Source organism: Toxorhynchites rutilus, chromosome 1 (genome assembly GCF_029784135.1).
Source record: "Toxorhynchites rutilus septentrionalis strain SRP chromosome 1, ASM2978413v1, whole genome shotgun sequence".
In the NCBI taxonomy this organism is placed as follows: Eukaryota; Metazoa; Arthropoda; class Insecta; order Diptera; family Culicidae; genus Toxorhynchites; species Toxorhynchites rutilus.
Genome location: NC_073744.1, coordinates 61,509,733 through 61,522,430, shown reverse-complemented (window position 1 = coordinate 61,522,430; position 12,698 = coordinate 61,509,733). Strand labels below are relative to the sequence as shown.

The following is a 12,698-nucleotide window of genomic DNA, read 5'->3' as shown; positions in this document are numbered from 1 at the left end:
CCACGTGGTATGTGGATTTCCCTATATTAGTTCCTTCGATTTTCAGGCAACCCTATGTCGGGAATGCAATCTCTTTTGTTTTTGTCCCGACGAACCCGAACGACAACGACGAAGACTTTTGTTTTGAGATTTTCACTGGGAGTCGCTTCGAGCGACCCCGTAAGCAAAACACAAACCCAATCCGAATGTGTGACAAAACAAATGATGCGCTAGTCTGAATTCGCATATCCTCGGGATAACATCTGGCGTCAGATTGTAATCATTGCACTGAAAACATGTGAGAAACTAAATGCTTTAAATCTTCGTCTAGAAACAATTAGTTGAAAATCTTGGAGTGAACGATAGTTTAGTGAACTTGATTGAATTTAGCGGAAGTGAGTTTTCGACATCTGCAATGTGTTGCTGTATGAAGGTGTCGGTGAACCTGTTCATGAATCTGCTTCAACGCGTCTGTGATAATATAATGCAACTGATTTACTGCCAAAGGCAGTGGCCTCCGTCTCAAGCCGATGCCCAGAGTGGTCCCCCAAGTTGCGGTAGTCTCGCACTAGCTATTGCCGATGAAGATCAATATCAGTACCATCACCAGAATTCTTCTAACGGTCGCAAACCGCAACAACCAGTCGATCGTGATGCCCTTCGAGGTGATTAATGTCAATACATGTTAGATTTACTGTTCCAAATAGTGTTTGATGTTCCGTTGAATGGAACTGATGCAAAAGACCGTTGATAACTACATTCAAGTTTTGTCCACTCTTATTTCTGATATTGTCTAGGAGGTTGTTCCATACAGCTGTTTCGTGAAAAATAACAGGAAAAGCAACTAACATTGAGTGTATGTTTCATTTTCCATCTAATTCGACTCTGATGCACAGATGTGGATAGCGGAGAGGCCATTGACCGAGGCAAAGGATCTAGCATTTACAACGTAATTTATGACACTGTGGAACTCGAGTCGTATTACTATGACGTTGGTCGACGGCAATGCGAAGCATTGCTCAAAGGTTACAAGGAAGGGACATGTTTGGTGAGGCCATTTAAATTCAAGGTATGATCGAGGAATTTTTACATTTGACGGATTTCGCGCCAACTCGAGCAGATGTTGGCATGACCCTCTCAGAACTCAACGAAACTTTCTGGGCGTGAAGACCTTACCTAATTAAGCAACTTGGCATACTTAGTTTTCCGAAAATTTATCTAGACTAACATATGGAAAGGGCTGAATATTTTGACGTAGGACTACGTCTTTCATTTCTATACCGGGGTGTAAAACCAAAGTTTCGAAAACGAAAGCGTTACGCCGGAGACCGAGATTTTGAGCGTTAATAGCTCCTAAACAACTGAACGAAATGGTATGATAAACACTTCATTCGAAAGATAAAATGTCTACGCGTTCTATATTTGTTACTTTTTGATCCAAAAACTTGTTTCAATAGTCTTAAAATTGCTTTCAAAACAGGCTATTGAAACCACCAATCGGTATATAAGCGAGCGCCGCTCGGAAATCCACTCAGTTCTAATTCAACAGCGATTGGAGCATGTTGTCGCTGTTGTGGTGAAGCTCTTCGTTTATCATGAAAGCGCGGATGAACGGTGTCACCAAGAGCCTGTTTGTGCACCCTAGGCCAGAAGGGAATCCATCAGGAGGAGAGTGATGCCACAAACGGTTCCCCGGGAAGACATCGCTACATACACATCACGCGCGGAATTCTTTCCGTTTGGATGCCTTTCCGTTTAGATGCATCGAGAAAGTTCCGGAAAGATCTAATCATTTCTGGAAAATAATCTGCCAGTTCCTCTGGGAATTCAAAAATACATCATGTGAAAGAGTTTATTTGAATGTTTTCTATCCATGTAACACTGTGACCAAATATGTTTCAATCAAGTACTATTAACAGGTGGTTATCGAGTTAGTATTAACCACTGGTGGGCTTCCAGTATCGAGGAAAATGTGGAAATATCTAATCGTTGCTGGAAAATAATCTGCCAGTTCCTCTGGGAATTCAAAAATACATTCATGTGCAAGAGTTTATTTGAATGTTTTCTATCCATGTAACACTGTGACCAAATATGTTTCAATCAAGTACTATTAACAGGTGGTTATCGAGTTAGTATTAACCACTGGTGGGCTTCCAGTATCGAGGAAAATGTGGAAATATCTAATCGTTGCTGGAAAATAATCTGCCAGTTCCCCTTGGAATTGAAAATTACATTCAAGCGAAAGAGTTTATTTTAATGTTTTCTATCCATAAAATATCCATATAATACATTTGGGTTTGTGATTTGTCAATCAAGTACAGTTAGCAGGTTAGCTTCTGAAGATTATTCTTCAGAACAAGGTTTTTCGTATCCTATATTGGATGCATTAAACCTTGTGCCTCCAACGTAACGCTCTCGTTTTCGAAGTCCCCCAAATATTCATTTATTCATTCATTCAGAATGGATTTAGATTCAACTTCAAACAAATGATCTCTAAATCAACGATAGTCCTACGTCACCCTTGCGGTTATACCATAGATATAACCCACTTCCTGTTTTTTATCATTTTTTATAAAATTTTTTTACTCGAATTTTTTTTATGGAGCATGTGAATCTTTAATATTTTGGTTAGTGTTATCCTCATCTATACGTCGTTTTTTCTGTTGAACAAACCTATTGTTCTAAATCACTGCTGAACAAGTTTCACAAATTCGCGTTGTATCATCCAACGGATGGGTATATCCCGCTAAACGTCTTTTCTCTATTACTGTTGGTAGGCGAACCAGCCCAGGAGGCTGAAAGCCTCTCAAATAAAGAATAAAAAAAAAATATTACTGTTGGTGTTAACCGACGTAGTTTATTACGGTTACACTTGGGATTGCTAACCCTTTCCCGTACAACATCGAGTCTCACTTGTAGTGTACTTACATAACATAGGGCGCTAGAATGCTCTGCAGAGTAGTGGACTCACATGATGTGTGACGTATGAAATAATACGGGAGGGGGTTAATACCAGCACTGCATTTGTAATCCTTGCAAATCTTGGAGATCACGGCTTGACTCATGTTGCTAAATCATGTCACACTTTTCTTTTTTGAATCCTGATGATTACGCAGAAACGAAATAATGCTATTTCTTTTCCGCCACTTTACATTTGCTGCCGGTCATAAATGGTAATTTTCAAACAACTGCAGAGTCATTTTATTCATCATTTAGGTATCTATACAACCCATTTATTATTATCATATCTACAGAGACTTACAGTGACTCTTAATAGATACCTAAATCTACAACAACTATTCGATACCTATCCGACCGATCAAGAGATTGTTGGCAGATAGCTATTGTTTGAGAACTGTCGTTGCTCTCTGAATTGAAACATATTGTATTTGACTACAAAAAGACGGGTGGGTAATGTCGGGGACATAACCGGAGTGACGTAGGACTATACAAAGGGGACAGCTTTTGTTAAATATATATTTTAAATATATTGTTTTATTTTCTTCTCCTACGTGAATACCTACCTATCTACCTGAAAAATGGATTAGTTTACTGTTTACTCTTTATGAACATGTTGATGGTTCTGAAAAGAACCTTTGGTGTTGTGTTTTTGTTATCACTCGATATTCCTATCTTGTTCGGTTAAACCTTCCTGTTTAGCTATTGCGTTTGCCACTCGCCACAGCTTTCACAGTTGGAAAATTTCTTCCCATCCAGCTTGTGACATGTTGTTCAGTAAATTACATTCAATGGCACGTCGCATTATCACCACTCAGTGTCGGTTCTGTATGCGGTTTTTCTTATCGTCGCGAGCAGCTTTACCAGCCAACTCGAACACTTCGGCGGCCGAAACTATATAACGCCGGCTAGGTAGACTGGTGCACTGGTACTAACGCGCTCGGCCTAGCTACCCTTGCGGAGCAATTGGCGGATACACCTACGAAGAACTGCACACCTGCACGGTTCGAGTGGGTCTTTGCCTTTCCCTTAACTTGTCCTCGTTTGTTACGTCCACGATGCCGATGCTGTACAACCACACGGGTTTACGGTTTGAAAGAAAATAAGATATTTTTTTGGGGTCCGCGCGTTTTATTCTCTAGCGGTACACACTCACAGGATAGAGACAAATCGGCAGACTCAGCCAGAGGGGCGAGTCCAACGAGACGAACGAATGAGCGTTAAAAGGGAGCGATGGCAAAAAAATACATTCATTACGATTTGTTCGCTCGTTGGATTCACATACAGACTAAAAAGGGTACTTTTCAGGATCACAAAAAGTCTAAAGAGTTTATTGTTTTGTTATCACTCGATATCCCCATCTTGTTCGGCTAAACCTTCCTGTTTAGCTATTCCGTTTGCCACTCGCCACAGCTTTCACAGATGGAAAATTTCTTCCCATCCAGCTTTGTGACATGTTGTACAGTAAATTACATTCAATGCGACGTGCCGAAGCGCCACTCAGTGTCGCATTGGAGGCGATTTTAACCTGTAATTGAACATTTGCAGTGGTACAGTGTCGACTTTCAATGTGGGGTCACAATTTGGATCTCTATGTTTACAAAAATGTCCAACTAAATAAGTCGCATTACATGTCCGTCCGATTAGCTAAATGTCGAACTAATAGTAAATTACTGTATTTTCAATCTGGAAACAATTTAAGAATTGGTGGAAATTAAATAATCAGGAAAGTCCCCAACAATCAATAAGCTCAGAACAACTGCCAAATTCACATACTCATCAGATCCTGGCAAACAAATTATGAAAAAATCAATTTGTGTTTTATTATTATTTTGGATAATGTTTTAGAAAGCATTGAACTGTATTTCCTGAACTCTTTTTTGGAAGGTTTAATGGCCCTGAAAAACGCCTTGTTTTATGGAATGGTTCCAATTTAGAAAACTTAGTACTCGTGGTTTTGAAAAAAAAAGACGGGTGGGTAATGTCGGGGACATAACCGGAGTGACGTAGGACTATACAAAGGGGACAGCTTTTGTTAAATATATATTTTAAATATATTGTTTTATTTTCTTCTCCTACGTGAATACCTACCTATCTACCTTAAAAATGGATTAGTTTACTGTTTACTCTTCATGAATATGTTGATGGTTCTGAAAAGAACCTTTGGTGTTGTGTTTTTGTTATCACTCGATATTCCCATCTTGTTCGGTTAAACCTTCCTGTTTAGCTATTGCGTTTGCCACTCGCCACAGCTTTCACAGTTGGAATATTTCTTCCCATCCAGCTTGTGACATGTTGTTCAGTAAATTACATTTGATGCGACGTGCCGGAGAAACACTTTGCCACTCACTGAAACTAATTGTTGCCTTGATGAGCGCCGTACCGAAGCTGCTCTGTTCTTGATGCGGGTTTTCTGATTGTCGTGAGCAGCTTTGCAAGCCAACTCGAGCACTCCGACGGCCGAAACTCTATAATCGCTGTTAGGTATACTGGTGCTCCGGCACCAATCCGTTCGGCCTAGTTACCCTTGCGGAGCAATCAGTGAATGCGACCAACAGGGAACTGGAGACTTGCACGGTTCGAGTGAGACTTTGCCTTTCCCTTAACTTGTCCTCCTTTGTTACGTCCACGATGCCGATGCCGTACAACCACACGGGTTTACGGTTTGAAAGAAAATAAGATATTTTTTTGGGGTCCGCGTGTTTTATACTCCAGCGGTACACACTCACAGGATAGAGACAAATCGGCAGACTCAGCCAGAGGGGCGAGTCCAACGAGACGAACGAATGGGCGTTAAAAGGGAGCGATGACAAAAAAATACATTCATTACGATTTGTTCGCTCGTTGGATTCACATGCTGGCTAAAAAGGGTCCTTTTCAGGATCACAAAATTATCTTCAATCTAAAGTGTTTATTTTTTTGTTATCACTCGATATCCCCATCTTATTCGGCTAAACCTTGCTGTTTAGCGATTGCATTTGCCACTCGCCACAGCTTTCACAGTTGGAAAATTTCTTCCCATCCAGCTTGTGACAGTAAATTACATTCAATGGCACGTCGCATTACCACCACTCAGTATCGGATTGGAGGTAATTTTAACCTGTAATTGAACATTTGCGATGACAGTGGTACAGTGTCGACCTTCAATGTGGGGTCATAATTTGGACCCCGAACTCTATGTTTACAAAAATGTCCAACTAAATATGTCGCATTACTGGTCCGTCCAATTAGCTAAATGTCGAGATAAGTGTAAATTACTGTACTTTCAATCTAGAAGCAATTTAAGAATTGGTGAAAATCAATAAGCTCAGAACAACTGCCAAATTCACATACTCATCATATCCTGGCAAACAAATTATGAAAAAATCAATTTGTGTTTTATTATTATTTTGGATATTGTTTTAGAAAGCATTGAACTGTATTTCCTAAACTCTTTTTTGGAAGTTTTAATGGCCCTGAAAAGCGCCTTGTTTTATGGAATGGTTCCAATTTAGAAAACTTAGTACTCGTGGTTTTGAAAAAAAACCCATTTCGAACGCCCTCAATGCCGCCTTGTTCTGGATTTGCCACCAAAGCAGTGTGTATAAAGAACAAACTTTTTTCTTCTGCTACCTGATGCCGTTTTGCGATTGCGTTTGCCACTCGCCACTCGCTGCAACTGCCTGTTGTCTTGATGTCCACCGAACCGAATGTGTTCTGTTCCGAATACGGGTTTTCTTATCGTCGCGAGCAGCTTTGGCAGCTAACTCGATCACTTCGGCGGCCGAAACTATATAACGCCGGCTTGGTGGACTGGTGCACTGGTACTAATGCGCTCAGCCTAGCTACCCTTGCGGGGAACTCCAGACCGACACGATTCGAGCGGGTTTTGCCTTTCCCTTAATTTTTCCTCCTTTGCCATGTCCAGATTTGGCTGCTTGGTTTGGTTTGTTGATGTGTTGTGATGCGAACTGATGTGGTGTACGGTTTGAATGAGAATGATCGTTACGGCAGCGGAGCGGGGATTTTTAAGCTGACTGGCTGGCTCGAAAATTACGCATGTCTGAGACTGCGACCAATGTTTCGTTTCATTTTTTTCTTTTTCCTTTCCAATCGTGGTTCATTCTATTTCGCTGCTGCTCTGGTTGCCCGTTTTGGTCGGTTCGATTTGAGGAGCACAAAATGGACCAATCAAAAATGGGCACATAGTGCATTTTGACAATGCTTGATATTTCACAATTATTCAATTATTTATCTCAAGAAAAATGAAATGTTATTCGTTATGATAGATGCGTAGATATATTTCCTATCAATTGATGAAAAAACCTTTGCGATCTATTGAGAAATGCTCGAGTTATAAGCGTTCCAAATCTCGCATTTTTTCCTACTTGTTCAGTGCCTAGATTTCCATTTCACCCCCTATATCTTCCGGTTAGACGTAGTCCTACGTCAAAACATTTCGAACGCCCTCGATGCCGCCTTGTTCTGGATTTGTCACCGAAGCAGTTTGTATAAAGAACAAACTTTTTTCTTCTGCTACCTGCTGCCGTTTTGCGATCGCGTTTGCGTCTGCCTGTTGTTGTCTTGATGTCCACCGAACCAAAGCGCGAGCAGTTTTACCAGCCAACTCGCTCACTTCAGCAGCCGAAACTGTATAACGGCGGCTAGGTGGACTGGTGCACTGTTACTAACGCGCTCGGCCTAGCTACCCTTGCGGAGCAATTGGCGGATACACCTACGGGAAACTGCAGTCCAACACGGTTCGAGCGGGATTTTGCCTTTCCCTTAACTTGTCCTCTTTTGTCACGTCCACACGTCCACGTTGCTGCTTGTGTTGCTGTGTTGATGTGATGCGATGCGATGTGAAACGATGCCATACAACCACACTGGTTCACGGTTTAAAAGAAAATGAGAAATTTTTTGGGGTCCGCGTGTTATATACTCTAGCGGTACATACTCACAGGATAGAGACAAATCGGCAGACTCAGCCAAAGGGGCGAGTCCAACGAGACGAACGAATGAGCGTTAAAAGGCAGCGATGGCAAAAAAATACATTCATTACGATTTGTTCGCTCGTTGGATTCACATGAAGGCTAAAAAGGGTCCTTTTCAGGATCACAAAATTATCTTTAATCTAAAGAGTTTAATGTTTTGTTATCACTCGATATCCCCATCTTGTTCGGCTAAACCTTCCTGTTTAGCGATTGCGTTTACCGCTCGCCACAGTTTTCACAGTTGGAAAATTTCTTCCCATCCAGCTTGTGACATGTTGTACAGTAAATCACATTTATCACCACCACTCAGTGTCGGATTGGAGGCAATTTTAACCTGTAATTGAACATTTGCGATGATAGTGGTACAGTTTCGACTTTCAATGTGGGGTCATAATTTGGAACCTGCACTCTATGTTTACAAAAATGTCCAACTAAATATGTCGCATTACATGACCGTCCAATTAGCTAATTTTTTATTTTTTTTATAAATTCGTTTATTTTTACAGGCTCAGTTACATAAGTTTAAAGGAGCCGAAATCTTAAATATATTTTTAAAACTATATATATGAACAATTTTCTTAAATCTATGGTTAGTAATGTGGGAAACCAATTACTCGCGGTGGACTCAAGATTAGAAGGGTGACATATTTTTCTCAGGAAAAGGATGGGGTATAAGGAAATTATTACAATGTTGATAATCACACACACTCAATTCTTAAATCTATTCGTACATCTATTGTGAATTTACATTTCATTCTCCTGTTTATAGCAAGCGGACCAATTACTCACAAAGGAAGAAATGGAGGGTATTAGGATATAAGGATAATCACACACGAACATCGATAGATTTAAGGAAAACATATATTTGGGACATGTAATCAAGGTCTAACCGAGCCAACACATCTCTCACCGGCACATTGGGCTGCCTTCCTCTAGCCCGAAGGGAGTAACAAGATACACCTCACACGACCAAACAACGTGTTCGATGTCGTGATAACCTCGGCCACAAACGCAGATATTGCTGCCGGCCAGATTGAAACGAAAGAGTAGCGCGTCTAACGAACAGTGATTGGACATGAGTCGGGAGAAGGTGCGAATAAAGTCCCGACTCAAGTCCGGACTTTTGAACCATGGTTTGAGGCTAACCTTAGGGATAATCGAGTGAAGCCACCGGCCCAATTCATCTTCGTTCCATTTGCGTTGCCAGTTAGCGATGGTATTTTTACGGACTAAAGAGTAAAATTCATTGAAGGCGATTTGACGCTGATAAATATCGCCTTCAATCGCACCTACCTTTGCTAATGAGTCAGCCCTCTCATTACCCGGAATTGAGCAATGAGAAGGGACCCACACAAAGGTAATGACATAACAGCGTCTGGATAAAGCACTCAAAATTTCTCGTATTCTCTCAAGGAAGTACGGCGAGTGCTTTTCCGGCCTCACTGAACGGATAGCTTCGACGGAGCTAAGACTATCCGTTACAATGTAATAGTGTTCAACAGGTCGTTAGGCGACGCTGTCCAGCGCCCAGTGTATCGCTGCCAATTCAGCAATATACACTGAGCAAGGAAACTGAAGACTATGGGAGGAGCTGAAAATTTTGTTGAACACTCCAAATCCTGTGAACTCGTTTATAGTGGACCCATCAGTAAAGTACATATTATCACAACTGATACCCCCATACTTTGCATCGAAGATCGTTGGAGCGATCCTCGATCGTTGATAATCTGAATATTCATGGATATCTTGCTTCATGGACAGATCAAAATGTACAGAGGAATTGATGTAGTCAGGAAAACAAACACGGTTGGGAATATACGAGGAAGGATCAACCTGCATGGAGATGAATTCATGATATGAGCTCATGAATCCTGAATGAAAATTTAGCTCGATCAGCTGCTCAAAATTTCCGATCACCAATGGGTTCATAACCTTACACCGGATGAGGAACCGAAGAGATAATAAATTGAAGCGATCTTTTAGTGGGAGTACGCCTGCCAAAACCTCGAGGCTCATGGTATGCGTTGAGGGCATACATCCCAACGCAATACGGAGACAAAGATACTGAATTCGCTCGAGTTTAATTAAGTGTGTTTTGGCAGCTGATTGAAAACAGAAACTGCCATACTCCATCACTGAGAGAATAGTTGTTCGATACAACATTATAAGATCTTCTGGATGGGCTCCCCACCAGGTGCCGGTAATTGTACGGAGAAAGTTTATTTTTTGTTGGCATTTTTTACTCAGATACCTAATATGGGCCCCCCCAAGTACATTTGGAGTCGAACCATACCCCAAGATACTTGAATGACATAGCATGAGTGATCGGTTTACCCAAAAGTTGAAGCTTTGGTTTTGCTGGTCTATGCTTCCTAGAAAAAACCACCATCTCTGTTTTCTCCGTGGAGAATTCGATCCCTAGCCCAATGGCCCAGGTTGAAAAATTGTTCAAAGTATCTTGTAAGGGTCCTTGCAGGTCGGATTCGTTTGATCCTACGACAGACACCACTCCATCATCTGCAAGTTGTCTTAGGCTGCAATTTTGTGTAAGGCAATTTTCGATGTCGCTTACATAGAAGTTGTACAAAAGGGGGCTTAAACATGAGCCCTGGGGGAGGCCCATGTAAGAGACCCGACTTACTGCCGAATCTCCGTGAGAAAAGTTCAAATGCTTCTCACAAAGCAAGTTATATAACATATTATTCAATAGAGGCGGCAGACCCAATTAGCTAAATGTCGAACGAACTAATTGTAAATTACTGTACTTTCAACCTGGAAACAATTTAAGAATTGGTGAAAATTGAATAATCGGGAAAGTCCCCTCTATAATAAGCTCAAAACAACTGCCAAATTCTCATACTCATCATATCCTGGAAAACAAATTATGAAAAAATCAATTTGTGTTTTATTATTATTTTGGATATTGTTTTAGAAAGCATTGAACTGTATTTCGTAAACTCTTTTTTGACAGGTTTAATGGCCCGATAAGCGCCTTGTTTCATGGGATGGTTCCAATTTAGAAAACTTAGTACTCGTGGTTTTGAAAAAAAACCATTTCGAACGCCCTCGATGCCGCCTTGTTCTGGATTTGTCACCAAAGCAGTTTGTATAAAGAACAAACTTTTTTCTTCTGCTACCTGCTGCCGTTTTGTGATTGCGTTTGCGTCTGCCTGTTGTTGTTTTGATGTCCACAGAACCAAAGAGCGAGCAGTTTTGCCAGCCAACTCGCTCACTTCAGCAGCCGAAACTCTATAACGGCGGCTAGGTGGACTGGTGCACTGGTAATAACGCGCTCGGCCTCGCTACCCTTGCGGAGCAATTGGCAAATACACCTACGGGAAACTGCAGTCCAACACGCTTCGAGCGGGATTTTGCCTTTCCCTTCACTTTTCCTCCTTTGCCATGTCCAGACATGGCTGCTTGTGTTAGTTTGTTGATGTGATGTGATGCGAAACGATGTGGTGTACGGTTTGGATGAGAATGATCGTCTGGCTCGCTCGAGAATTACGCATGTGTGAGACTGCGACCAATGTTTCGTTCATTTTTTTTCTTTTTCCTTTCCAATCGTGCTTCATTCTATCTCGCTGCTGCTCTGGTTGCCCGTTTTGGTCGGTACGATTTGAGGAGCACAAAATGGACCAATCAAAAATGGGCACATAGTGCATTTTGACAATGCTTGATATTTCACAATTATTCAGTTATTTATCTCAAGAAAAATGAAATGTTATTCGTAATGATAGATACGTAGATATATTTCCTATCAATTGATGCAAAAACCTTTGCGATCTTTTGAGAAATGCTCGAGTTATAAGCGTTCCAAATCTTGCATTTTTTCCTACTTGTTCAGTGCCTAGATTTCCATTTCACCCCCTATATCTTCCGGTTAGACGTAGTCCTACGTCAAAACTACCAAAAAAATTTAGCCCTTTCCATATGTTAGTCTAGATAAATTTTCGAAAAACTTAGTATGCCAAGTTGCTTAATTAGGCGAGGTCTTCACGCCCAGAAAGGTTTATTGAGTTCTGCGAGGGTCATGCCAATCCCATAGACGAGTTGGCGCGAAATCCGTCAGTTGTGTTTACATGCATTTTTTTTTAATTTGACTCTTTTTAATTTAAGCAAAGCCACATCCGCTACATCCTGTCGATTAAAGCGACCAGCAACTACTTCCACCTCTTCATTCGTCAAACCGGTCCAAACCGAATGTACGCACTCGGCCTGGAAAAGCAAAACGAGCGACAGTTTAAATTTCCCGCCGATATTGTCCTCTACTATCGCACCCACTTGTTGAAATGCGCCAGGAATAAAATCCAGATAATGCTGTATTTGGTGCCGCTCGAAAACACTGAAATGATTGAACCGGCCGGGACTGCACCGACAGTGCCACAAAAGAAATCGTTAAAATTTAGGCCATAATGTTTTTTATTAACATAAAACTGAGTATATGTACAAATCCTTACTGCAGTGATAGATCACCTGTTTGGTTAAAAATGACGATTCTTATAATATTTTTGGAAACAAATTTCTCTGTGTGTACAATCTATTTTGTATGTTTTGATTGTTATAACGGCATATTGGAGAGCCGTTTCAGTTATGATCAATAAAATCGCATTGAGCAAAGTATCACTGTGACTTTGTAAATACTCGGTGTGTTATTACGTTGCCACGACGGCTTTGTGGACACAGCGTCCGTTCTGCATCAGGGCGGGCCACAGAAAGGCCCGTATGATGTCCGACCGTTTCTCCGAGATAGGGTAACGTTCGTGCTTCTCCGGTTGAAGGAGACCT

At 41.2% G+C, this 12,698-nt stretch overlaps 2 protein-coding genes across 3 annotated transcripts in view; one reads left to right on the top strand and one right to left on the bottom strand.

Moving 5' to 3' along the window:
• Positions 1 to 204: 204 nt before the first annotated feature.
• LOC129762527 (uncharacterized) lies at positions 205 to 12,567 on the top strand. The gene is made up of 3 exons (XM_055760915.1): positions 205 to 644; positions 876 to 1,048; positions 12,030 to 12,567. Exons 1-3 carry the CDS (start codon positions 395 to 397, stop codon positions 12,324 to 12,326), a joined length of 720 nt encoding a protein of 239 aa, XP_055616890.1. The 5' UTR covers positions 205 to 394; the 3' UTR covers positions 12,327 to 12,567.
• LOC129762526 (uncharacterized) overlaps positions 12,304 to 12,698 on the bottom strand; it is a 77,700-nt gene continuing 77,305 nt past the window's right edge. For both annotated transcript variants that reach the window (XM_055760913.1, XM_055760914.1), the window contains exon 8: positions 12,304 to 12,696. In XM_055760913.1, the coding sequence (XP_055616888.1) occupies positions 12,566 to 12,696 (131 nt within the window). In that variant the 3' untranslated portion in view covers positions 12,304 to 12,565. The remainder of the gene's footprint in view (positions 12,697 to 12,698) is intronic.

Coding starts and splice junctions, on each gene's coding strand:
- LOC129762527 (XM_055760915.1), top strand. CDS start 395: ATGTGTTGCTGTATGAAGGTGTCGGTGAACCTGTTCATGAATCTGCTT. Junction 645..875: donor CGATCGTGATGCCCTTCGAG/GTGATTAATGTC, acceptor TCTGATGCACAG/ATGTGGATAGCGGAGAGGCC. Junction 1,049..12,029: donor TGAGGCCATTTAAATTCAAG/GTATGATCGAGG, acceptor TTTTAATTTAAG/CAAAGCCACATCCGCTACAT.